Below are 27,433 nucleotides of genomic sequence, written 5' to 3'. Positions count from 1 at the left end.
AAGATTTTACCAACTTAAATTGGCAAACTAGACCTATAGTAATACGGTTTATTTAGAATATGGCACTGGTGTGAGTCATGATATCAAGACCTTTCTGTCATCTCTCTAAATCATTGTATTTAGAAAGCTTTTATTTTCCTTAAGAAAGTTCTTTGTCTCTCAAACTGAGATTCAAAATTGAAATGTCAAAAATACAAAATACCTGCCCATTTACCTGATGTAATACTCCAGTTTCTAAAGACAGTCCTTGTTCCTAAGAGCCTTTCTGTCATTATAAATAAGCCATTCCTCTCAGCCAGATCTGCCAGGCAGCACTGTCAGTCCTATCCCTATGAGAGTACCTCACCAGCCTGATTTGTACTATAAAGGTAGATACCACTCTGCTTCTTCATGCCCATTGACCACTGAACAGATTGAAAAGGGTGTGAAGACTTGCTTTTCAGAATGTTAGTGAAAGTCCTTCTGCACAAGTCAGATTTATCTTCATTTTCCCTCTCTATCCTAATGCTCTTTTCCATGGGGTGACTCCTGACATAGAGCAGCCCCCTGTTAATCCCATGCCTGCACAAGCTATAAATTACAGATTTCCTGTGAGCTCTACCTTGAAGTTAACACTGCCTGCTTTCAGGTAAATTCCATTATCTGTCCCGTTTTACTCTTTTGTATGTATTTTTATGTGGGAACTTTGGAGCACATTTACAAGACTAGGAAGAACAATAAAGGTTAAGAACAATGGAGGAATTCTGTATAAATAGCAACCAAAAACAATTACTTCAGTGACTTGATTAAAATGAATTCAAGTGTACAACTGAGATCTTTGACCTTGTAAGTGATTTTTCATGTTTATTTCAAAGTAGCTTGGGAAGTTAGTGTTATTAAGTAGGCCTATTCGCAAAGCAAAGCAGATAAAAACAGCAAGTAATAAAAAAATTGTTACGACATTTTAAACTACCCTTTCAGTACATTTGCACATTCTGGATAAAGTTTTGTAAAACAGTTGAGAGCTTCTGGGAAAGGTATCTTGAGTAACATTGCTCAAATTGAGTATGAAATACTTTGTGGTCCCTTCAGCATCAAGATGCCTCATACTCTGGTTGTCTCTTGAGTTTTTATGATACAAACCCCAGGTACATGAAGTGATTTCACACCATGCCCAGGATGCGGGCCACCCACCAGCTACATGGCATGACAACTCTGCAGGCCGAACGGCAACCTTGATAATTATAAGGCCATGGGTAGTAGCCCCCCAGGGGCTCACAGATCTTCTGGCAATGAGTGTAGCTCCGTCTGCATTCTATACAGCAGATTCCTTCATGATCCAGTCTAGGGTCAAATGTCATGCCTTCCCCCTCCTGCTGCTGTGAAATAAAAGGCAATTATTTTGTTTCCTTCATAATAAAAATTTTGTAGCATGCACATTATTCTAAAATAAGATCCTGAATGTTTCATTGGTATAAGAAATCAGCATAATTTTCTGTAAGAGGTTTTCAATCTTATTAGACCCTTATAATTCAGAATTCCTTCTAAAATACCAAGGAACCTCCATCTGTCACTGGCAGGAAGGTTGTTTTTTGTTTTTAATATTACAAAGTTTCTCCATGCCTTTAATGAGCCATGATTCCCACTCAATAGTGAGTCAGCTTGTTTTAAGTTAGCCAAACAAAAAGGAGACATTGAAAAGTAACATTTCTGTAATTACTGACTTTAAGTTAGTGGAACACTGATGCCATTTTGTACTGATGACTTCCAGGTCTCAGAAATTCATTGATCTGGGCTGATAGATTGCTGTTACAATTGCACTGGCTGAGAATGCTGGCATCATTTAGATTTCTGCCTTCATTTCAACCTTAAGGGTTCTGTAACACTCGGGAAAAGGCACCATATAATGTCTAAAAATTCAAGACCTTAAACTTTATTTTCTAGTTTCTATGTGCTATTATTATTACCTAAATAAAATTATGGATGCAGTAAAAATCACCTACACAATCCCCATTTTCACTGCTGGAGATATCACAGAACTGGAAGGAAGCTGACCTCTGCCAAGTCTGTGTATCTGGTTTTCCCTTTCATAGGTTCCCAGGGGGTTAGATTCTGAATTCTCTGTTACTGAGTTACATTGCCAAGAAGCCCTTAATGTGTATTCTTAATTCACTTGAAATCTCTCCTTGAGGGACTCAAACCTGGGGAGATGCAGCACCAAATATAGTTTAGGCTTGAGCAAAGTGAACCTTGGAATGCTGTTGCCTTTTCTGGTATACCAACAAGTCTTACCTTTTGGTGGTGGTGGGGGGGGGGCTTTTTATTATGGGAATATCAAACATACTGGAAAGGGGAAAAAACTGAACTGAACATCTAGTTTTGACAGTTCCACTAACCTTTTGTCAAAAGTTGCTTAATCTTTTCTGAAGTGTTTTAAATTTTGAAGTGACTTTCAAGAGAATTGAAGGTATTGTGACATTTCACACATACATACATTAGGGTGTGCCTCTAAAACAATATTTGCCTACATAACTACGATGCCATTATCATACCTAACAAAATTGACAATTCCTTAACACCATCTGATAGAACTTACGTTCAGATTTAATCGTCAAAATATTTCCCTTACTCTTAAACCATTTTTTTCTTTATTCCTCAGACTCTTTCCATTTTCCCCCTCCTTATCTCTCGAACTAGGTTCATCTGGGACAGCAAAAAGAAAACCACCTCATTAAATGATTATAGCTGATTTTTCCAGGGTGGGAGAAGTCAAAAGTCTATTGGTTGAGGCATTTCCTCATCTGAGGGTTCAACAAAGGTTTCTTAGGATTGGAGAGCTGGGAGGAAATCTTAGGTTGTTACCCCAAGATATCTCCTGAAAGGAACATGTGAAGGACTGAGCTCCTAGGGAGATGTTTCTTCTTAAAGCTGAGCACAAAATAAAGGAAAAACTGAAAAAGAATTGGAGTTTTTCAAGGAAAATGGATCACTCAAGTCTTGAAGCAAGACAGGCAAAGTCACATCCTGCCCCTGTGAAGGGGCTGATGCCCTCTCCCTTGAGCCAGATTTACCTAGCTCAGCTACCTGGAGATTAAACTATATTAAATTTTGTTTGCCTATTCAGATACATTTCTCTCTTTTTACTATTTGAGCTTTAGGGAATGCAGTACTGTGGTGGTCCTGAATTTTCCAATAAGCTTGGGTCATTTTAAAAAATACGTTTGGTTCTAAATCTTTCTAAAATATGTTAGTCTAAAACTGGAAAATAAATTTGCAACACGTGAAACACTATAAAACTGAAGAGGGTACACAGGAAAAAATAGATGAATTGGCCTAAGAAAAGATGCTCAACCTTACACATAATTAAAAACCGCAAGGTGAAACAATGAGAAGATAAAATTTTACATCCAAGAGACTGGTAAAGATTTTTTTTTTGAAGTTTGATAATAAATGAGACCCGTTCATTACAATTGAAGACATGAAGCTGGTGTAATTCCTTGGGAAACAATTTAGCATCCTCCATTAAATAATGTAAAATTACCATCTCCTTTGACTCAGTAGACCCATACATCTGTATTATGCTAAAAAAAATTCCCACACATGTACAAGAGATATACATATATGACTAATAGTTAAACCGAGCAAGGTGATGCCTACTGTGTGCCAAGCACTGTCTAAGAGCTTTGCCTGCATTACCTCATTTACTCCTTCCCGTGACTGTGTGGGGCATACACAATGTTGTGTACTATTAACGGTATTTTCTAAGAGCAAAAGATAGGGTGATAATTTACGTGTCCACCAAAGTAAGACTAATTAAATTTCTGTACATCTATCCACACAATGGAATATGATGATGTGGCCATTAAAATGAATGAGGTATATGTATGTAGGAGACAGAGCAATCTCCAAAATACTGTGACTGGAAAGAAAACAAGGTATAGAAGTTTGTATGCTCTATGGTGTTAAAAATGTGTTAGTGCGGTACACTCTTGTGCAAAGAAAACTGGGCTGTGGGGAAGGTGTCTGAGATGGAAGGGTAACGCATTTTTTACCCTTTTATAAACTTTTAAAAAAATGCATGAATTATTTTTTCATTTAAAATACTAGTTACAAGAATTTGCTATTCTTTTGCTCCCTTCACTTACGGTAAATAAATTTTTTTGAAGATTTGAGAAGTCTTTAGCACATTAGTGCCATCCTTATAAATAGCAATGCCCAGGGTTTCAGTTTGAAATGTTTTATCTGTTTGTATGAGTCTGTCCCCGACCTGGACTGAGAGCCCCTGAGGGCAGAAGCCAACTCCTCTCTGCGTTCAAAGGGCCTGGAAAAGAGCAGGTTCTCAGCAAATGTCTGCTGAATGGATGAATTAAAGTGGATATAAAAGGGGGGGAAGAGAATACTTTCATTCCATGTACTGTCCCCAGGGCACATTCTTGGAAATAATTTTTGAATAATCAAATTCCTGCTACGAATTTGTCTTCACGGATTTGCCTACAACTCAATAAAGGGGAGAGCACAGAAAAAAATTTGAATAAGGGTTACAACAAAACTGGATTTCGCACTAGAGAGACCATGCTTAAGTGTCTTACCCTCATTTTATAAACTTTGTGACAAATTCATATGTATTTTTTAAATAATTGAATAAAAATCCAAGTTGATTATTAAGTGCTCATTTGAAACCTCAAGTAGAAATAACCACCACTTCAATGTTCTGTTCAAGGGATATGTCTGAGCAGTCATGAAAACAGCAGTACGTACATGGTAAGGGTTGTCTGGGTTAAAGTGTTCTGAATCCTCTTGAACACTAGGTCTGGTTCCGTTACTTGGTCCTCCAGGGCCTGGGTTGCCCTGTGGTCCGCTGTGTGGTCTTCTTGTAGTAGTTGTAACAATTTTTCTTACCAGTTCTCTTCTTTCTCTCTGGATTTCTTAAAAAAAAAAAAAAAAAAAAAAAATTTTGCTGTAAGTTAATTCATTTATTTGTATAACTGAGGAAGTATTATGTTTATCAAGGTAAAAGCGTAAAGAGGTATCAAAACACATTCTTGTTTCATTATTGAAATTTGTATTGAGGAATTTTTAATAGTTTCAGAGTCTTAGGTTAATACTTAAAGATACAGATAACCAAGATTTGGTTTTATAGTCCTAACTGAGGGAGACACTGTGAGCTGACAAAAATCCACTCTCAATTCTCTGTTTCCTTACATGCTTCTACTATAGGGACTGAGGAAGTAAAATACCGCTTGTTTCCGCAGCCTCCCTTCCAATTAAGAGAGACCAGTTGGAACATTTCTGGCCAGTGAGATGTAAGCAGAATATGTTGGTGCAGTTTCTGAGAAAGCTTTTGATTTCTTGACAAAAGAGGACTGAAACAGCTTTCTCTGCTTGTCTTCTTGAACATAGATATATCTGGGTTATGAGAGCCAATCTGTGACCAGAAGGGATAGGCGCAAGGGTGATAAACCAGTATGCTGTGGGTAGCAAACAGTAAGCTAGGAAAGAGCCTTGGTGATATCGCTGAGTAGCTGCTAATGTCAGAAACTGACCTCCAGACTTCTGACTAAACCCTGTATTTATTGAAACCACCAATGATCAGGTATTCTGTTATTGCAGTCCTGAGCATTTTCTTTCGTTGTTTTTTAGTAGGCTCCACACCCGACATGGGGCTTGAACTCACAACCCTGAGATCAAGAGTCACATGTTTTACCAGCTGAGCCAATGAGGCACCTTAGCCCTGTGCATTCTGAGTAGACTGTATGTGTATGAAGCTTTATAGTTTTTAGGAGATTTGTTATCTTGGCTAATTTTTTTTTTGAAATCCTGTAGGAGGATAGAAAAAGCAGATACTTTTATACATAAGGGCTTCAAGACTCAGAAAGACCAAGATACTTGGCTAAGATCACAGAATGGGTGACAGAAACAGGAGCCAAAGGTGAACTTCTCTGGCTCCCAGCCCAGTACTCTAGTTCCTCACACCACCACAGGGGGCCTGTGGCATGACCCATGGCTGCCGAATAACATGTGGGAAGTCGCACATAGCTTTGGCCTTGGTGTCTGAGTCATTCTTCATCTGTAGAATGGAGGTAATGTATTCAGTTCACAGAGTAGTGATAGAGAATAGAGCTGTGTCTAAGGGTTTTAGCATAGCATTTGGCATATAAGTACTCAAATGTTAGGTGGTGATGACTACATAATGCGGTGTTAGTTCTGAGAACTTAGATGGGCTTTACGGCCACGTGAGCTTCCACAGATAGCTTCTAGGTTTCTGAGTTCATGGTTGGAGAAGCATGACGGAGCCCTGGATTCAAATCTCAGCGCTATTTTTAACTAACTGAATGACTTCAGGCAGGTTACTAAATCCGTGAACCTTGGTTTCTTCATCTATAAAATGGGGATATTTGTAATTACCTGGACAGTTGTAGGTAAAGAATGACTGAGGATAAAGCCTTGAGCTGTAGCCCAGTGGCTGGCCGCTGGCCCCCAGCCAGTGCTCAGCCTTCCCCCTGACCGTGTCCAGCCGCCACTGTCTCTGAAAACACTGCCGTGTGATGCTGATGACCTGCCTGCTTAAGGATCCAAGACAGGTGTTGCTGGACCTTGGAGTTGGGGAGCTTTTATTAGAATTAGGTGTTAGGGACCAGGCATCCTCAGAGCGGGTCTCATTTCCTCGATTTTATTGTTAAATGTGACTGCATTTATGAAAGACTGGGAAAAAAATATCCTCCATCTTTAATGTGTGTAATATTCCGCCCTCTAGCGACCCCAACAGTTATTTACCCCATTTAGGTGGTTTCCACTTTTCTGGTGTTGGACTTAACATGTAGTTCTGGGGTGGGTGTTGTAAGGACTGAATGCTTTGGGCGGTGAGGGGCCAAGCTACATCTCGGAAGTACAGAGCTTGCTTTGCCAAAGGATGAAGGTTCTCATCCCATCAGTCACACTAACTCCGTAGTCACATCCTCACCCCCCAATACCCTGCTCTGTTATTTTCCCATAGCACTGCATAGGCTGCCATATGATTTTCTTATTTTAATTTAGTGTTTGTTTACTGACCCCCCTTGCTACAGCATGAACTCCCTGAGGGCAGGGATTCTTGTCTCTTCTGCACCAATGCATCCCAACTACCTCGAGCTGGTAAATGGCACAGAGTAAGCCTTCAGAAAAGTGTGTGGAGTAAATGAATGAGCTCCTGGGTAAGAAGAGGCTTCTCCTCAAACAGAAAGTGATTAGAGCTCTACATAGTAGCAGAGTCAGAGGCTTTTGTCCTTGACTGGACCAGGGACAGGTATTGTAGTTCCTGGGAGGTGGAAAGCAAGAAGGCGTGTTGCATGTGAGGGCAGGTGAGGAATCAAAAGCCAGCTCTTGGCAAAAGACCATAGGATTGTGAGTTGCAAGCGCCCACCGGAGCAAGAGCAGGGACAGCGAAAGTGACTCGGTTTGGCAGCCCTCTCCAGTCCCTCCAGTGGTGACAGCCACTGCTCATGCTATTCCTGACTGAGCCTGCATGTGGCCTCAGGATCCTTCTCAACTCACTCTTCCAGGAAGCTACTGCTAGTGGCTTATAAACTGGATCCTGTTGGCTTTGCCTGGGCCAGAAAGTAACCATCTTATGCAAGCTTTGGGACATAATGAGACTTGTGACCTGTAGGAATAAATTAGGGGTGACAGAATCAGAAGCCTGGACTCTCTAAGCCTAGTGAGGGTTTTTAGTTTGTTTGTCTGTCTGTTTTTCGCTTTTTGTTTTTTTTAATTGGGGTAAAATATAAAATTTACTATTATAACCATTTTTAATGTTGAGGGGTGCTACGTGCGTTCACATTGCTGTGCAACCGTCTATCTCCATAAGTTCTTTCATCTTGTGAAACTGTAACTGTTCCCTTTCAATAATCACTGCCCCTTGTCCCTTTTAAGCTTGGTGGTCTTAGTGCCTGTATTTTATTATCATGCTGCTCTCTTCTGTAGCCCATAAAATATTTGAGAAGACAGAGTATATCTCAGCTGTGCCGGGAGAAAGGCCTTTCTTCTACTCTTGAGCCACAGCTCCAAAGTAGGCCTTTAGGGTGGGGTGGGGGAGAGTGGGGCGACTGGTGGTGAAGAGTGAAAGGACCCCCAGGTACAGAGAAATTCACGGGTACAGAGAAATTCACGGGTACAGAGAAATTCACGGCAGAGTTGGCCCTCAGGGCTCACCCGGCCTTCACCACCCACAGAGACCTCGAAGGTGTGTTCCAAGCTAGCTCTGAACCCGAGGGGCCCTTCATTACTTTTCAAGGGACTTGGAAGCCGATGCTCGAGCCTTGAACTTAAAGAATCTCAGACTATACCACAGCAGCTTTTGGCCGTCCCATAATTTTAGGTTTGAACATAATAAAGATTCAGCAGTATGACGGCTTCTTAGTCCCTTGATTCTCTGCCATAGGAATAAAAAACTAAAAAAAATTGGAAAATTGGAAAGCGCAAACAACTTAGATTAAGGGGCAGAGCAGAAAAGGGGGGGGAGTGTCATAAGTAAAAATGGCAGATAATGCCGTGGTATTCTGTCTCCGTGATCCACTTCCTGTTAACCCTGCTGCTCAGTCCCTTCCCTGAAACATTCATGGCTGTCACCTTTCTTCTCTTTGATCTTTCTTGCCAATTACTGAGACACCGTTGCACGGCACGCATCCTGATGTATCTTCCTTGTTACAGGCTCAGGCCTGTGGAAGGCTCACAGGAATCTCACCCAAACAGGGAAATTCCCAGCAGCATTAAGAGAATTTAAAATGTTACCTTTTGGATATGTTGGCTTAAGCCAGAAAATAGGAAGGTCGCCACAGAGTTCTAAGACCTTAGAACTCAAGAAGCTGTTGTCCTTCACAGGCTGGTCTACAGCCACCCAGATAAGAGAATTTTCTTCATATTTAACTGGCATGATCTTGCCTTCCTGCAAGTAAGTAAAAATGAAATGCATTGAACAAAGAGGACAACGAAGCATGCTGTGTATTTAGAGTCACGTGCTGGTAGATTATTTAACCTAATAAAAACTTAATGAGAACTGCATGTGTGTGTGGGATGGCGGGGAGTTGTGTATGTGTATGGGGTATGTAGGGTGTGGGGGTGTGTACATGTAGGGGGTATGTGTGTGGTTGGGTGTATGTGGGTGTGTGTGTGTGGGTGTGTGGTCTGTAGTATGTGTGGGCATTTGTGTATGTGGGGGGATATGTAGGATTGTGTGGTGGATTTGGAGGTATGTAAGTGTAGAGGGTGTGTGTGGGGTTGTGGGGTGTGTATGTGGTGTGTGTAAGGTGGGATGTGTCTGTGTGGTGTGTGGAGATTTGGGGTATGTGGTGTGGGGTGTGTGTGTGGTGTATATGGGGGGGCATGTAGGGTACGTGGGATGGGTGTGGGGGTGTGTATGTGTAGGGGGTATGTGTGGGGTGGTGGGGTGTGTATGTGGTATGGTGTGGTGAGTGGGGATTTGGGATGTGTGGTGTATATGGGGGATATGTAGGGTGGCTGTAGGGGGTATGTGTGGGGTTGTGAGGTATATATGTGGTATGTATGTAGTGTGTAGGGGGGTGGGGGTGTAGTGTGGTGTGTGTCTTGTCTTTGTAACTCTCTGCACAATATTGTCTTTGCCTGTCTTGTCGCCCTGCCTTTGGATAACTGAAATGTGTGAATACCGAGTGTCCTGAGTGGAAGTGAAAATTACTTGATACCAACTTTGAGACTTAGGTTAATCTGATGTTTTTGATCAAAGATTTTTTGAGGAAAAGCAATTGAATAGTCTCTGAAATCCTATAAAGGACAGAGGAGCCCTTCATTTGAAGTGAAAATCCTTTGGGGTTTTGTTCTGCAGCTTCTGAACAACAATGGAAAAAAGCAAGTGATTGGTTCTTTAATGTCTTCAGTTCAAAGTATTATTTAACATAAACCATTTCTACATTTCCCAGCTATAACAAAACACATTTCAGGTGTCCCTCGCATCAACCACACCACTGAGATTTCAGAGCTAAACCCTGGATTTTCTTCTACAGCGAGATGCTGAGAACCGTCTGATAACCCAGAAGACAAATTTATTTTGCCAGGTTGTTCCTTTCATGTATTTATTAGTTTGCAATAGGTTGGAGAAATTAAAATGTTTTCTCCCTATTTTTAGCTAAAAGCAGCACTTCATTTATACCTTCTCCCCCAGGCTTATGGCTGCATTAAAACAACTTAAAGTTATTGGAGGAGGCTAACACTCAGGTAATCCACTTATTCACACCTTAAATTAAATGGCTCCATCCAGGAAATGAATGCTCTTTGGGTATAGCAGCATTTTAAAGTTATACAAAACTGATGAAAAATTTATAAGACCAAGTGGTGCATAAATCTACCCCATCATAAGCTAAAGCGTGCAGGGAAAGCGTGGGGTGCTCAGACCTAGGCATCTTACAAGCTGGCGATGTGCAATCAGCTTGCAGCACATAGTCCCAGCTGCCCACCCCGCCTCACCTCTCCCTGCCCCTGCCACACAGCCCTGCTTTTGTGTGAGGCAGCAGTGTCCCCGCCCCCAGGAGAGACGTTGTCTGCTCCCTTGCTCAGATCCTCCAGTGGCTAGGGCTGCCCATGTGACCAGTTCTAAACCCCGCAGTTCACACTGAAGTATGCTGGGGGGCTGAGAAGCCTTCTGTTCCTGATGAAAGGGAAGTCACGGTTGGCACTGCTCAACCTCTTCCTGACTTCCTTCCTTGATGTGTGGTTGATGGCTGGAGCTGGGAAGGAAAGCCCAAAAACATCAGCAATGCTGGCCCCCTCCTAACATTGCCTACTATGGAGAAAAACAAGTCCTTTTGTGTTTCAGTCACTCTGAGTGTAGTTTTCTGCTACTGACAGCTGGACACATTCCCAATTCACACAAACAGGTTGCCTGTATCTGGCTTTGTCCACCAGAGGACCCACCAAGCACAATAGAAACAACACAGGAAAAATAATTCGCTTCTATGGTCTAAAGAAAAGAATCAGATGCAGACAAAGCTTGAAAATGCTAAACTGTTCATCACCGTGAATTATTTCTATATTCAAATAATTATTTTGAATTGCTATTTGAAATAGTGAAAAACAGAAGATGGCTGAAGTATTCAAGAACAAAAGACTTAAATTATAACCATTTGATGACATATAATATATCCATTATAATCTACATTTTAGAACTAAAGATAGTAAGAACGCAGAGCAATATAACTTTTTTAATCATGAAGAGTATCATACACACCCACACACACACGAAAATAATTCACCAAAACATTAACATTAGTATTAACATGAACATCTGTGGATTAAGCAATTGTGGGTGATTTTCTTTTCTATTCTTTTATGTATTTCCCAAATTTTCTGTAATGACCAAGTATTGTTTTTAAAAAATCAGAAAAAATGGGGCACCTGGGTGGCTCGGTCGGTTAAGCGTCTGCCTTCAGCTCAGGTCATGATCCCGGCGTCCTGGGATTGAGCCGCACATAGGGCTCCCTCCTCAACCCAGAGCCTGCTTCTCCCTCTCTCTCTGCCCCTCCCCTGCTTGTGCTCTTCCTTTCTCTCAAAGAAATAAATGAAATCCTTAAAAAATAAGAATCAAAAACAAACAAACAAAAAAAACTACTTGTTTTTATAAAGCCCCGGAAATGTACTGCAAATTTAGGATTAGATCTCGGTCTGCTGTGGCTGGAGAGCTGGCCCTTTCAGAAGCCAGGAGAGGAGAACTGCTTCTACGGCCGTTTACAGAGAACATGTAAAGGATTCTGTGTTACAGAAACGGAGTGCTAGGACTGTTAACAAAATGGTAATGTGATAAGAGAAGCTCAAGGCTCAGAACAAAGGAGGTCTGGGTGTCATTTTTATAGTATGTACTATTACGGCCAGCTTTAAAAACTCACGGTTTGTTGTAGCTTTTGTTTTGAGACACCTGCTGCTGCTCCTATGACAGCAAACAATTAGGCAGTTTCCAGGCACCTCTGCTTACTCTTATTTTTCTTCCTTTGCCTTAAGGGAGCTGATGCTGGCTTTACCTCCCTCTCAGGGATACAGGGAGGACCAAAGCTGATCATAATGGAATTAGTAATTTATAGCAGCAGCTGTGTAGTCATTATCCAGTAGGTTCTAAGGCCCTGGGGACAGGAGGCAGACCCTTAGTTTGTAGGTGACAAAACTGAGGTTCAAAGAATTGCAGCCACATCCATAGTGTCAGAGCTGGGATTTGAACCCATATTTTTCGCTTTTTGATTTTCTCCCCACCATACCCTGCCACAGCTTAAGTAGAGGACGATGACGTGTGTGACCACGCTGTAAGCCCTACAGCATCGAGTAAATGTAAGCTAGTAGATGTGTCTTTAGAATTCTGTGCAATTCTTAAAGTAAATTTTTATAAAATCAAGCTCAAAGGCAAGTTGTTAATAATAAATGGAAGAATTATGCTTTAAAAAATCTCACGAGTCTGACACATAGGAAAGGAATTAATACATGTTAAAGAGCTTCATTGGGCTAAACTCAAACCAAGGAGAAGAAACTGTAGGGGGAACCAGCTCGGCTCAGAATAGGCGCAATGGTTTAATCAACCCCCCACCCCACCCCACCCCACCCCGCAAAGTTGCCCGGTGCCGAGGGAAGGGAAAGGCCTGTCGCTGTTTTCCAGCACAGGCGTGGTGATCGGCTGCTGGAGATTTCCAGGAGGAATTCCCACACTGAGTGGAACTGAGGCTAGAAAGCTCCCAAGGCCCCTTTCATGAAGATTCTATCATGAGAAGTCCTTTACATTGTTTTCATCACGAATCACTTCCCTCCCCAACATTAGGCAAACAAGGGCCATGTGAAGACCAAGCCCCTTTGTCTGTCAAAGCATGCCACCGGTACCCACCAGCTCAGAAGCGATGCTCTGTTTGGTCACGGTGCCCACCTCAGGAATGCGAGCCTTCACCTGTGCTTTGATGTAGCACTTTTCTCCTCCAGCAAAACGGATGCCGGTGATGCCCTAGGAAAGAAAAGTTTGTCCATCCTGCTATGCATTCATTTGTTCAATCAATGTATTTAACCGCGAGATGGGCCCTGTTCCAGGAACTGGGTATAGAGATGAACAGAAAAGACTCCCAGGTGTGACGGGCTCCTCCTCCTCTGCCTTCCACAAGCCTTCCTTCCCCCGCATCTGGTGCTTAGAACCCCATGCCACTCCTTATATCAAGGTTCTGTCCCAACTCAGTTATAAGCCTCTTGACATTAGTATCTGAATCTTTTTCTTTTTGGTGATCCCACAGATGTTCTCCAAAGATGTGCACCCAATTTATTAATTCCAGGAATTCAGATTTTGCTAAGTCACTGAGGCAGGGAAATAGCAAAGCTCCCTATATCATCAGGAGCTGACCTTTGTTCCCAGACCTTACCGGAGGACTTGGATGCTTTGTTTCTGTCCCCTGTGAGACACAAGCAGTGTCTCCTGCTTGTCACGCTAGGGACCAGCCTACGGGGCCACATCAGCCGCAGGACTCCAGGCTTGGCTCACGGCTCAGGCCCGAATCTACGGCAGGTGCACGAAGCCTGACAGCACGTTCTGTCCCAAGGGTGTTTACTTCCACCCTATGGAAGTGGAGAACCTGTGGCTTTCACGATGAGTGAGTGGCCAAAAACAGAGGTAAACGCCTACATATTTTATGCCCTAACAACAGACACCCACAGAAATCCAAACATCTCAATTTGTTAATCTTCTGTTCAGTTGAGACGAATGTCAAGAAGATTTAGGACTTGGTCCAGCATCAGTGCTGCAGGGGGCGGGGGGAAGAAAAGTACTCAGAAATCTCTCGGGGTTTTGACTCAGGACTCAGCCCTCTTACACGAAGAACAGAGGGCATTGACGGCCAGTTCTCCTGTATGTATTCCGAGAGCCAGCAGCCCTACGGCTGAGGGGCGATGTGCCGGAGCACAGAGCAAGAAAGGCTCCTTGCTCCTAAAGCCCCTCGTGCTCTGCCTTGTGGCCTCATGGGCCCTGTTCACATATGTGACACATGAGTCCTAGCATCACCTCTCACCCAGAGAGAGGGGGTAGCAATCTCCTTGCCCTCTCCAGGAGGAGGGACTCCCTGCACCAAAACCACCTGGAGAGATATGAAAACCGTCGATGCCTGGGGGTCTCCACAGAGATTCCCACATAACTGGCCTGGGCCAGGGCCCATCAGCAAGCTCCAAGCTTCCAAGCTCCCCACATGGTTAGAAGGTATAGCCAGGGTGACAGAGCACCAGTTCAGGGAGAAAAGAACTTACTCCGGATAACAAAGTTGTTAAATGACTGAAATAGCCTACTCTACACAGAATGTTTTTGTCCCCTCCCCTAGATTCCTATGTTGAAGCCTCCCAGCAGTGGGATGGATTTGGAGGGAGGGTCGTTGGCAGGTGATGGTGTCCTCGAGGCAGCGCCCTCGAGAATGGGATCAGTGCCCTCCTGAAAGGGACCCCGGAGAGCGCCCTCACGCCTTCTGCCCTGTGAGGACACAATGAGAAGATGGTCCAACTACGAACCAGCAAGCAGGCCCGCAAGAGATGCTCACCTGCGGGTGTGTCTTAATCTCGCACTGCCCGGCCTCCAGAGCTGTGAGCGATTTCTGGTGTTCAGAAATCCCCCAGGCTCTGGGAGTTTGTTACAGCAGCTTGAACAGACTAAGACACAGCCTTCGAATCCAAGTTTCTTCTGTACCAGCGGCTCACAAATTGCCCCTGGCATCAAATTCACCCGGAAGACCGGATCAATAAAAACCACATTGGGCCCCACCCCCGGAGTTTCTCACGTGGTAGGTCTGAATGGGGGCCACGCTCCTCTCTTCAGTGCTGCTGCCGCTGGTGGCCCAGGGAACACCTTTGAGAACCATTGCTCCCTGCTCTCTCCTTGAAGGCCTGCTGCTCTTTTTCTGCATGTGAATCTAGGGCTCACCATTTGAAAAACAGAAGGTGGTGGCTGGGGGTGGGGGGGCGGGTGACTGCCGCCTTCATTTGATATGTTCCCTCCACCTGCAACCCCCACATTCTCTGAAGGTAAGTTGCAAGGGAGGAAACACCATATAGCCACAACCTTATCCCCAAAGGACAGGGCTGAGTGTATTGAAAGATTCGCAGCCCCGAATGTGAATCTAGTATTGAGCTAGTTCTGACAGTCTACACGCTGCAAAGAGAACTGAAACCCCACAGGGATGGGTCCTGTGGGAAGGAATTCACACATATTAACCAACTTGTCTGGCTACAAATCCATATCAAGCAGCCAGATATATTAAGAGATTAAACAGAGGGAATGGGAAAGCACAGGAAAGCCAAGCAAACCCCTGTTTCTGCAAACAAACAAGGCCTTAGAAGCTGGTGCTAATGAAGAAATTTGCTAGCAAAGATGATGAGTCCAATACTCTAGCATTTTTTTTAAAAATAAGAGTCAGCGATCTCATTTTAGCTGCCCGTTTTTTTTCTGTCTAGAGGATCTAATGGAATTCTGCGCGTTAAACTAGAAGTTTCCAAGAAGGGGGTCCTTCCCTCAAGAGGGCACTTTAGAAATCTTACAGGGAGTTTTTGGTTGTCACAAAGACGGGGTGGTGGGGGGCTCTCCTGGCCTCCTGTGGGCAGGGTCCAGGGGTCCGGATCCCACAGAGCCCAGGGAAGTCCTGCAGTACCGAGTGCCCCGGGGCCTGGCTGGAAAACCTGGTTGAAAGGATCTGTGCCTAGAATCTAACATGCTTTTACATATCGACACAACATGACTTCCGGCACAGTCTCAATGCATGAGGACATTCTGAGGAATGCAATTACCGTGAACACGGACAGAAAATGGTGGTTTGTTCACTGTTTGAGAAAATAACCTGGTATTTAATTTGCCAACACACACTTAAGTCAGTCCGTATTTTCGGCTGTGGCACTGCGAGGAATACTCACCTCTTGGAGCAAGCGCCTGACATCATGATGTTTCTAAATGCATCAGGCTGAGCGTTTGCGTACGGAAGTCCCAGTTATAGTATGAATTGCTTTTGTCTTATGTTTCTTTGATGTTATAGTTGGCCATATTGATTTTTGTAAACTTTTTTTTAGTATAGCTGACAATGTTACCTTAGTGTCAGGCGTGCAAGATAGTGATTCAACAAGTCTTCATGTGGTGTTGTTCACGAGTGTAGCTGCCATCTGTCACCGTACAAACTATTACATGCACAATATATTCCCTGTGGGGGGTCTTTCGCCTCTGTGACGTATTCATTTCATAACTGGAAGTCGGTATCTCCCTTTCTCCTTCACCCATTTTGCCTATCCCCTCATCCCTGCCCCCTTTGGCAACCATCAGTTTGTTCTTTGTATTTATAGGTCTGATTCTGCTTTTTGGGTTTTTGTTGTTGTTGTTGTCTGTTTACTCATTTGTTTTTTAGATTCTACATGTAAGTGGAATCATACGGTATTTCTCTTTCTCTGACTTATTTCACTTAGCATCAATCTGTCTAGGTCCATCTACCTTGCTGCAAATAGCAATATCTCATCTTTTTCATGGCTGAGTAGTATTCCACTACACACACACACACACACACACACACACACACACACACACACCCCATATCTTCTTTATTCATCTATTGATGGACACTTGGGTTGCTTCCATATCTTGGCTATTGTAAAAAAATGTTGCAATAAACATAGGAGTGTATATATCTTTTTGAATTAATGTTTTCATATTCTTTAGGTAAATACCTAGTACTAGAATTGTTGCACCAAATGGTATTTTCATTTTTAATTTTTTGATGAAAGGTTATATTGATTTTTGAAATCACTAACCTACCTACCTACCAGGTAGGTTGTGCTATTTTTTTTTTCTTTCCTTCGGCTTTTTAAATTCAAATGTTCAAATATACACAAAGTTAAAAGAATTGGGGAGTGAACACTTTTATATACCCACTAGCTGATTCTATCTTAATTTCTAACCAGGGTTTATATTATATAAATGAGTCATTAGGCCAGAAAGGGTTGGCTTAAGCCCACAGCATTTATACTTCTGAGGGTAAAATGTTTTAGAATGTAACTCATACACTCTGAACAAACCCCTCTTTGTATTCCTTGAGGGTACTGACAAAGACCCTCCTTGACTCACCTCAAGTCAGTCTCCTCTGAGTCCTCCTTTTGACCAGGCCCCAACTGTGGGCTCTGCCTTGGTCAGTTTATTCCAGTTTGAGCAAGAATCCAGCTGACTTGGCCTAGATCTGACCACCCTTGATACCTGATCACCCTGGCTTGCCTTTAGCAACAATCCTGTTGGTTCAGTTTAGTAAAGAACTACTCCATAGCTTAGTAAATTTCTATCCACCAATACCCCTACCCTCCTCCTTGGTTATAAACTCTCACTTTTCCTTATCATATTCAGAATTCAGAGTTCAAAACAATCTCTCTCTCCCCTACTGTAAAATCCCACTGTAGTAGCTTCCTTTGAATATGGCCTGCTTTCTCCTTTTTAACAAGTGGCCTGGGTAATTTTTTCTTTCACAGTATACAGCCTAGCGCCCTTTGTGCAGGGCTATTCTCTTTCGCGAGGGCTTTTTCCCCCAATGGCTCTACTAAAACCTAGGTGGGGTCCTAGCTTAGCAGGGGAGACTGTTCACGGTTCACAATTTGGAGCCTTTCCTAATTTGGCTCTACCCCTCTGCTCCCCTTCCGCACCTTCCACCACACTGGGCTCCTTAGAACTCAAGAGTGGGCCTGTGCATTTGTATTCAGGACTCCTCTCTGGGTCTGGAAAGCCCTGCCCCTACTTCTTTGTTGGTGGAAATCCTCATCATTCTTCAAAACCTGATGCAGCTGTCATCACCTCTGTAAAACCTCAGCTCCAAGTTGCCAACAGCTGTCCCCCAAACCCTCACCCCCCACCACTGGTATGTTTCATTCTGTTCACAGCTCTGTCATAGCACATTTCCCAGGTGGGCCTGAAGTCACTTCTGCGTAGCATGTCTGCCTCCTGGCCTAGACTGCAAAGTCCTTGAGGGAGGGACCTAGTGTCAGAGCATCCCTCGCGCTTAGCACTGTCCCTTGCACACAGTAGGCCTCGATAAACACCTCTAATCTGACGGATGGTTTAAAATATAGGAGAAAGTAATAGTGCAGGTGCCAAAGTGTCTGATTCATGTGTTTTCAAAAGTCCAGGCTTGTTTAAACCCCTAACAGGTTCCATCCATCAAAAAAATGTCCTACTCACCAGTTCTGACTTAGAGAAATGTGGAAGCTATCAAAGAGAATTGATCAGTTTATAAAATATTTGTGGTCCTGTTGGCCTACGAGAACAAAACACAATCAATACCATTATTAGAACCGAAGGATTATAAAACAGAAATATAGGTTTGGGATTAAAATATTTTAAAAGTGTATTCCTGATTCATGCATGTTTGAGAGACATAGATCTTTTCTTATTCATCTGTGTAGCTCCCTTTGCGTATCTTGATCTTGTGACACATCCTAGGTATTCAGTTCTGTTCTGGATTGAATGATGTGTGTGTGGGAGCTACATTTTGTCATCTTTCATTGGGCAGTACAAAGAAAAAATGCTTTTACCTTGTCCTGGGTCTAGCAGTAAAAGCCTTTAATACATCCAGAGAAATTATCTTTGTGTACTGACCAGAACCATTCACCAAGCTCTGACTAAATGGTCACATCCAGGGCCCCTCTCCCCAACCCCCAGCCAGAGCCGACTCTGAACATAGCCAGTCCTTGTCACAGCAAGGAATACCTAACATCACCCATCCCCGGGGCTCCAAGGTTAGCATCTGTTTGGTATTCAAAGGGACTTGTGAAATGCCTTTTGGCAACAGCAAGGGGAGTTCTTCCATTCAAATGAAAAGCATCTCTAGTTTTTCTCATCAATTGCAGCAAGGCGGGTCGATGAGATGTTCGTAGGCCAATAAACTATCAGAAGAGACATTATTTTCAAGTGCCTTTTTTCATTATCAAGTCTCACCTACTCCATCTACAGATTTAACAGGAGAACACAAACAGTAATGCCTTTTCCACATCTTTGAACATGAAGAGAATAAAATATTTACGTGGACCAAGAGGAGAGAGAGCCCTGAGGGCCGCTGTGTTGAGGTCCTACGCTGAAGCACGGTCACAGAGCTTGATGTCTCAAATTGCCTGTAAATTAAACTTATGAAAACAAACGTGTTTGCCCCTTTCAAAGGAGACTTGAATGTTTTATCTGTAATTGGCCATGGTCAGAAAACATAGGATTATGGCAGGGGAATTTCTCCATGCTAATTTTCTGGATTAAATGGGAAATCTGAAGAATGGAGAGCGGTATGTAAGTAGATCCCACCAGTTGTTGATGAGATCGCCAGGTCATTACAATTTTCCTCCTCTCCGCAGGCTCCCATTTCAGACCTCGGAACATTCTGGGGGTGCTCTGAGCATTTTATACACTGTGAAAGCTGCTCGGAAAGAAATAGCTCTTTCGAGTCCTTCTGCCAAGAGAATTAAAAAGTTCCAAGTACCTGTTCTTTTCAGTGCCAAGGTGTTGTTTTTTTCATTTAGAAAATATAAAGGACAAAGAGTGGTCCTTTCTCAGAGAGAGTATGCTGCCTAATGTATGTGAATTAGTGGTGCCATGACTGCCATAAAGAACAGTTACCGTTTGGTTGTGTGTGAGAGATGTTGCTTCTGCCTGGATTAGGAGAGCCTTGCAGGCTTGCCTGGTTAAACTCTCTAAATGCATGAAATATACTTACATTCTGGAAATCATTAACTTCAATTGCTTCTTCAGCTCCACTTCCCATTTTAAAGGTCTCCAGGTTGTTCTCAGTATCTATTTCCATTGACCCATCTTGTAATTTCCCATTGATACTCATGGTATAATGGACATTGTAAATCTGGAAGGGAACACAGGAGTCAGTGACGCTTCCTTTTTAGAGCAATTCAGGGCTTATCTTTAGACCTGCAGTATAGGAGGTGGCTTTCACATCTGTTAGAGATATACCGGATCATCATTAATATATTTACATATAAGGGCTTCATCTGTACACCCGATCACTTAATACAATGATTTCTTTAAAAATGCCCTAAAACTGAAAGCTCTGGTAGTCTCGGATACTTAATCAAATAGCGAAGTGATCTGCGATCCTGGCTGCGCCCTACAGGTATCTGGGTAGAAGCTCCAGCTACCGCGCATGCATGTCCTGCCTGGACGAGTCGAATCAGACCCTGTGGGGATGGGGCTTGGATGTAGATCTTTCTTTTCCTAGATCAGTTCTACTTCGCAGTCAAAGTTGAGAGCCATCGATGGGTAAATGGTTAACTGGGCTGTTAACTGAACAAGTCTGCAGGGGCACCTCAATTGAAAGATTTTTACAACATCCTCTGGTATAGAGTGAGGAGTACGGGCAGGGCTGGGACATGCCGGATGTAGAGCAGCGCTTGTGGAGCTCAAGGTCAATGTGCGCATCTGTTTCAGCTCAAAGTGGGAGTTAGTCATTTTAATGACTAGGGGACGGGCATATGGTGTTGTAGGGCATATTGTTAGGAGACGTGTGGGGGCAGAAGGGAGGGAGACTTGGCACGGGAGAAGAGCAACTGTCCACGAATCAGAAAAACGAGGGGCTGCACCACTTATCCCTGGGTCTTGGGAGGTGCCTTGGGTATAAAATGAAGAAGCTGGACCATATAGGTGGTGTTCATTTCTGTCCTTCAAACTTGCAGGCTTCACAGAGATGGCCCAGAGGCGACGGTGGCAGACGAGATGGGACTGTGACGGTCCTCCTTTCTCTCCTGTCGACCTACAATTTAGCTAGAGCAGCTCTGCTTGTTATCTGTGTTATGTGTTGGATTTCTGAGTAAAATCTCCATGGGGACACCTGGGTGGCTCAGTTGCTTGGACGACTGCCTTCAGCTCAGGTCATGATCCCGGAGTCCGAGGATCGAGTCCCGCATCCGGCTCCCAGCTCCACGGGGAGTCTGCGTCTCTCTCTGACTTTCTTCTCGCTCATGCTCTCTCTCACTGTCTCTCTTTCAAATAAATAAATAAAATCTTAAAAAAAAAATAACTCCATGAAATATTTTTTAGTTTACAACTAAATTAGATCACCCAAAGGGCTTAGTTCAGGCATCGTGTAAGTGCGCCAACAAAATAACACTCCCATTGCTCCTGCTCAGTGTGTGACTACCCTGCTTGAACTCTCTCTCGGTGTTGTGGGGTAATAGGTGGGTATTACCTTCCCTCTCTTTCCTCACCTTCCCTCTTTCTTTTTCTGACTTAGAAGCAAATGTATGTGTGCGTATCTCTATATATCTTATGTAACATAGAAGATAAAATCTTTAGAGAGGAAGGATCAAGAACTGATAAGAGACACTGGCTACTTAGTGTTAGGTCAGTAGGTCAGAACTGCAAATAGCTGAGATTCAATTCAAGTCTGATTTTCTCCCTCATTATGAAGAAAGACTGCTACATGGACAGACCCTGGAAGAAGTATCTGTTATTACCAGATCATTACTTGTAGAAAACTCATTATCATGAGACCCACAGAGCACAGTTTTATTTTACCAGCAGAGATGTAGAAATGGCTTTGCAAAGCAGTCCCCTTCTGGGCAACGGCCTTTATTCCGCAGCACAGAAAATCTTGGCACGCAAATTCAGCCGGCCGTCTCTCCAGTGCCCTTCCTTCTGCCCTGCACTGGGATCCCTGCAGTATGCTGTCCCCAATGCTTGCCCGATCACAAGAACCACTTCCAGTGGTTCTGGTTTACCAGAATTTGGAGCAGAGCCCACCAGTCTGTTTGCCTCTGCATCTCAGGGCGTCTTCGTGATCAGCCAGTTTGGGAAACCTGTTTTCTTTGGCTGAGCCAGTGCTTTCTGCAGGTAAGCTTTAGAAAGCGGGCTCTGTTCTGTCCCTGGGCTCTCTGGGCAGCCACCACTCACACGGGCTAAGCGTGACTGTCAGAGGGAGTATGGCAGACCACATGTGTGTGAGTTCTTGCTGCAACAAGCGTCCCTCACTTGTACAATAAGAGGCTGTGTGTGTGTGTGTGTGTGTGTGTGTTTGAGAAAACATTGCACATAAGCTTTTACTCGTAAGACAATGCAAAATTTCACAAATGAACCATTTCCAAGTTCTTAGCGGGTCTTAAGGAGACAAAATTAGAATATTAGAAGAGTGATTTGTGGTCCTAATTTTCCTTTCCCCCACTCCCACCCCCTTTGCCCGGAAAGAAGCTCCCTGACCAGGCAGAGGACCTGCATCTTTTGTAACGTAGCTAAGTAGCTCAGCCGATCATCGATCGTTTGATCGTCGTACAGAAGGAGCGCACTGTGCTGGAGGGGGTGGGCGGGGAAGGGGTGCCCTGCGGGAGTCCTGTGCCCTGGTGAAGTGAATGGTGGGAGAATCCACAGTCCAAAGCTCTTTCCAAAGTCCTGGGCCCTGAGCTCAGGAGGCTGGGCTGGTGGGGCAGTGGTCACATTGTCTGCTGAGCCCACAGAGCCATGGGCACCTCAGGAGATTCTCTGAATACAAGGGAGTTTATTATTTGCCCAAATTCTGCTCCATACAGTGCTTTTTGCGGCCAGGAATATTTGCTAATGAGTTTATAATGAAGCCTGGGTTCTATAAGATTCATGACATCATGTTTGGGACACTCTCTAGAAACATCAGTCTGAGAATAAAGGTCTCAAGCACTGATCTCATCCCCTCCTCCCACAGAGCAGGGTTGCTGGCTCTCTCTTCTCAGTGGGACTTTCCTCATATTTCAATGCCTGTTCCATGTACAGTCACTTGGTTGAGACCTGGCCTCAATATTTGAGCTCAGGCACGTGTCCCCCAATTGTGAGCACTCTCATGCTTCCTAGTCCCCCAGCTGTCCCATAAACCTGTCCTGAGGGGATTTGCCCATATGAAAGGGAGAGGAGGGGAATGACAGCTGGTTCTCCTCTATAAACTAATATAGAGGGGCACCTGGGTGGCTCAGTGGGTTAAAGCCTCTGCCTTCGGCTTGGGTCGTGATCCCAGCGTCCTGGGATCAAGCCCCTCTTTGAGCCCCTCTTCGGGCTCTCCGCTGAGTGGGTAGCCTGCTTCCTCCTCTCTCTCTCTGCCTGCCTCTCTGCCTACTGGTGATCTCTGTCTGTCAAATAAATAAATAAAATCTTAAAAAAAAAAAAAAAACTAATATAGAAAAGCAGAGCGTGGATCCTTCCTGAAGAGTGGGGAAGTCCATTTAGTGGTGGATGTCTTTTGTCTGATGGAGACTTACCTCTTTGGATTTATGTTTTGTTTGGGCTATTTATACTTGTCTTCAGGGAAAGCACACCGGAGCGCGTGCTCCGCGGAGAGGGTGCCAAATGGACCCGATTTCGTGTTTCGTGATTTGTTTTTCAAACTTAAGTAATCTAGAGCAGCACCAAATATTTTGGGAGTAAAACAAAACAAAACAAAACAAAACATGATTTTCTGCATTCTTCTGCCTGTACAGGAAATAGAAATAACTTTGATTGTTGGCAATAAAATGTGATTCACTATTCCTCTGTAGTCTTAGAATTTAATACAGCTCTCTTGAACCAGACTCTTTTGGTGAAGTATGAGATGAAAAGACGGAGCCTCACTTAGGATGATCATTCAGTCTCTCTTTTTAGAAGCTTGTCAGTTATTTGTATTTGCCTTGAATAATTAAATGCCAAATAGTACTCATTTGAATTTACAGCATGTCTAAAATCCCTACCGCCCCCCCCCAAAAGCAAAGCTATTTTTATCTCCAAATGACCTATACCACTGAGGCTTTGTCATCTAAAAGATAGCATTTACAGTGGAATACCATACAATTTCCCAAGGGATGACAATCTCAACCCTGCTATTAATGGAGATGGAGATCTTGAAATCATTCTCCTGTTCGGATTTGCTGCTTTCAAACATGAGAATCTGGCCTAACTTCTATATTTAAAATACAAATACATTAAGGCACTTTTCAAATATACACAAAATACTGTGCAGTTCTGATCTTACAAATCGATGCTCGTAAATTTGATATAGTCTCTCAAACAGACTCAGTGCTAAATGGCATGATTATCTACAGTAGGCATTTGAGTTAAAAATACAAATTATGCAGTGACTGCAGAAGATGTGATGTGTAAAATGGTTGAATTGCTTTCAGCACCATTTTCTCTAAGTACTGGAATTCGTTCATGCTTTGAATTTCATGGTGGGAGAGAGGGGTGGGGTGACAAACAGCAGTCACAGATCCTCGGAGGGTAGTGATTAAGAAAAAGCCCTTTGTGTGCATCCTGGAGATGGAATTCTTTTCCATTAGTGGAAATAAGCTTATACCAGGCCTGGCAATGGTCATCAAGATAAAATGTCCCCCCCCCCCTTTAGAGAGGTGAACAAAATTCAGAGTACTTTAAGAACACCCTGGAATTCTGCCCAGTCATGTTAGAAGCGCTTTGTATATGCTTTGAGACCCAATGGAGCTTTAAAATAAATAGTTACATTCAAAGAAAGTAGGACAGCAGTTAGTGAAAACATTTACCATTAAATCACACGTGACTAGGCCAGAATTGATTTTTAAAGAGATTTGCCACCTTTTACGAAGTTAGCCCATTTCTTTTCCTCAGCGCAAGAGAGAAGGGCGCATTCATGGACAGGTCACATGCAGTGAAAGAAACAAAAACTCTTGAAAGGTCAAGTTCATCCCTGCTGACTATTCTGACTATTCCCCAGGCCCATCTTTGTCCTAGGCTCTTAAATTAGTAGCCTTTCTCGGCTGGGAAGGGCCTTGGAGATGATTTAGCTCCATTTCTTCGCCAAGGCCGAGGCCAGACAGGTGAGGGGCCTCACCGACAGTCTCAGGGCCGCTGGCGGCAAGCGCCAGGCTGAGATCCGCGGGAAAGGGTCTTCCTCCAACTGTCCCCTGCGTTCTCCCGCTACTCTATGTTTTAATATTCTCCCTTAAAACTCTGACTTGCTTCTCAACGAAGTTGCCGAGAGCGGAACGCAGCTGGTGGAATTGGGTGAAGAAGGGAGAAGGTGCCCCGGGGGACCTAGAGAAAAGCGGGGGCAGGGACAAGAGGGCCCGCGGGCAGCGGCGGGCGACCCCCCGCGGCCCAGCGCTCTGGCTCCACCTAGGGGGGGACATGCGGGTGACAGTGAGGACGCCGCTGCCCCGCGCGCCGCCCCGCCCCGCGCACCCAGACTCGGGTCCGCAGCCCGCGCGCCGCCTCTGGACTTACGTGATTGTCGCTCCCCTTCCAGAAGTAGAAGGCCCCGATGGCCCCGAAGAGCAGCAGCACCGCCCCCGAAATGAGGACCACAGCTCCGACCTTGAGCAGCCGCGCGGGGCTGGAGGGCTTCACGGTCACCGTGGCGTATGCCTGCGGGCCGGGGCCGGGGAGGTCGGGGAGGGGAGACCGGTCACGTCGGCGCCGCCTGCACCCCCGCACCCCGCACCTCAGGTGGAGGTGGGAAACGGCGCGTCCCCTTTCGCCGCGCTCCCTCCCGAAGGTCCCTTGTACTCAGCCGTGGATGTGCGATCAGCAAACTTTTGCCCGAGGAGGGCCAGGGCCCCGCGGCTGTGCACGCTCCGCCCGCCACAGGACGCCCGCTCCTGCGTCCGGTCCCACCCTCCCCTTCACGGCCGTCTGGGGTCCCGAGAACCCTGCACACGCGCGGGTTTGGGCACCAGCCTCCCAGATTCGGTGGCGCGAATCCCTGACTCCGGGCAGTGGATTCGGACCCCCGCGCAAAAGCCGGGCCCTGCGTGTCCACTGTTCCGGCAGTGGGACCGGGAATCCCGAGCCCTACTCACCGGGGGACTGCAAAACTCGACGTCGTCAGGCCCCACCAGGGCGATGGGAACTTTGTCGGAGTTTTCTATCATGGCTGTGGCGGGAGAAGCGAGACCCTGGCAGCCTCCGCGCGCGCCCTGGGCTCTGTCCCGCTGCCCCGACGTGCTGGGCATTTCAACGCCGCGCACACACAGTGCCCTGTCCCGCCCGGGCCAGCCCAGCGGTCCCCACCCCTTCCAGAGCCTCACCTCTCTCCTCCCTTCCCTCTCCCGCCCCAGCCGCTGTGTGAGCTCTGAGCTCGTCCTGCATTCCGGACCCTCTCCTGAGTCTCCTACCTCCCACCCCACCCCGCCCCAGCGCCCTTAGTGTGTCACGGTGGGGATGGAGATGGGGAGGGTTGGGTAGAGGATATCGAGTCCTGCAATCCCAAAAATGTGACAGTGCCAGGACTCTTTCTACCATCCAAAGATCTCTTTCAGTGTCAGAGGACCCTGCTGTGACATGGTGCTGGAGGTGCTTTTCCTGACTTTGTGTGTGGGTTGGAAGCTGGTAGAACAGGACAGAATGGAGAGGAGAGTCTGGCACTGCTGGAGGGTCCCTGGGACTAGAGCACTGAGCAGGGCTGGGAGATGGCCCTGGTCACCAATGTCTCTAGAAGGTCTAGGAGGAGGGTAGAGCTCTAGCCAAATCAAAAGCCAAGCAGAGGAAGCTGGAGGGAAGGAGTTGGGGAGACCAGAATGACAGTGCAATGTTTGGTCGACTTCCTGAGTTAAACAAACAAATCAACAATGGCAACACACACGCACCTCGAAAACATTATGTCCAAAGGAATACCTAAAACATGTATTTTTTTAAAAGCAGAACAGTGAAAGTATTTTTCACTTTTGGAAATGCCATCTGCCAGTATTAGGATGACAAAGCACCTCATTTTGGAGCCAAGCTTCGTTAATTCATATTGAGTTCTAGCTTCGTGCAGAGGCCTCTGCTGGCTGAGTCACCAGGTGCAAGGGTCCAGGAGAGGAACCCAGGTGTCCTGACCGAAGGGAGATTGGATGGGCAGGGCGGCAGCAGGAGGAAGTGTTCCATTCTGGGATGCTGGAGAGGGAGGACGTGTGACAAGCAGGGTGCAGTGGGGCCAGGAAAGGAGGCAAGAATGGAACCGGCGCCCACAGAAGATATCTGTAGGACTTGGCAGCTGTTGGGCTGGAGAGACAGAGGGTCTCCCATCTAATGTCGTGGGTGAGTGAACTGGTACGACCCTTATGGAAAATAATTTAATTCCAAAATGCAAAATACAGTCTCATTTCTGTGGATTCATCCCACAGACACACTCACAAGGGTGGAAAAATCCTATATATGCAAAGATATTCATTGCAGCATCTTCATTAGAACAAAAGGACTGGAAACATCTTGGGTGTCCACAGTGGAGAATTTATGGTGCATCCTCACAGAGGGTTCTTGGCAGCGATTTGAAAGAAGGGAGCAGCTTTGGATTTCCTGATGTAGAGCACTTCCTAACATATTTTACGTGAAAAAAGACAAGAGTTGGAAATGTGTATAAATGTCTTTTTTTGTATCAAAAAAAATGCAAACAAGATTATATGTATGTATATGCTCTCTAAAAAGATACACAAGATACTGACAGCAGGGGTTGCCCTTGAGGAGACCTGGGTGGCTTGGGGACACCATGAAAGGAAGATACTTCAT

At 44.9% G+C, this 27,433-nt stretch overlaps 1 protein-coding gene across 2 annotated transcripts; it reads right to left on the bottom strand.

Annotated features, from left to right (window-relative positions):
- Nucleotides 1-826: 826 nt before the first annotated feature.
- CNMD (chondromodulin) lies at nucleotides 827-26,016 on the bottom strand. 2 transcript variants are annotated; one of them, XM_032314902.1, is made up of 7 exons: nucleotides 25,747-26,016; nucleotides 25,172-25,312; nucleotides 19,695-19,835; nucleotides 12,845-12,958; nucleotides 8,746-8,899; nucleotides 4,738-4,904; nucleotides 827-1,355 (listed from the first exon to the last, which is right to left on the bottom strand). In XM_032314902.1, exons 1-7 carry the CDS (start codon nucleotides 25,897-25,899, stop codon nucleotides 1,143-1,145), a joined length of 1,083 nt encoding a protein of 360 aa, XP_032170793.1. In that variant the 5' UTR covers nucleotides 25,900-26,016; the 3' UTR covers nucleotides 827-1,142. The 2 variants fall into 2 exon arrangements, with proteins under 2 accessions (XP_032170793.1, XP_032170792.1); XM_032314901.1 differs by having other exon boundaries at nucleotides 827-1,358; nucleotides 25,747-26,015.
- Between the last annotated feature and the right edge of the window lie 1,417 nt (nucleotides 26,017-27,433).

The sequence above is a fragment of the Mustela erminea genome, chromosome 15 (genome assembly GCF_009829155.1).
Source record: "Mustela erminea isolate mMusErm1 chromosome 15, mMusErm1.Pri, whole genome shotgun sequence".
Lineage (NCBI taxonomy): Eukaryota > Metazoa > Chordata > Mammalia > Carnivora > Mustelidae > Mustela > Mustela erminea.
This window is presented reverse-complemented; position numbering and strand designations above follow the sequence as displayed.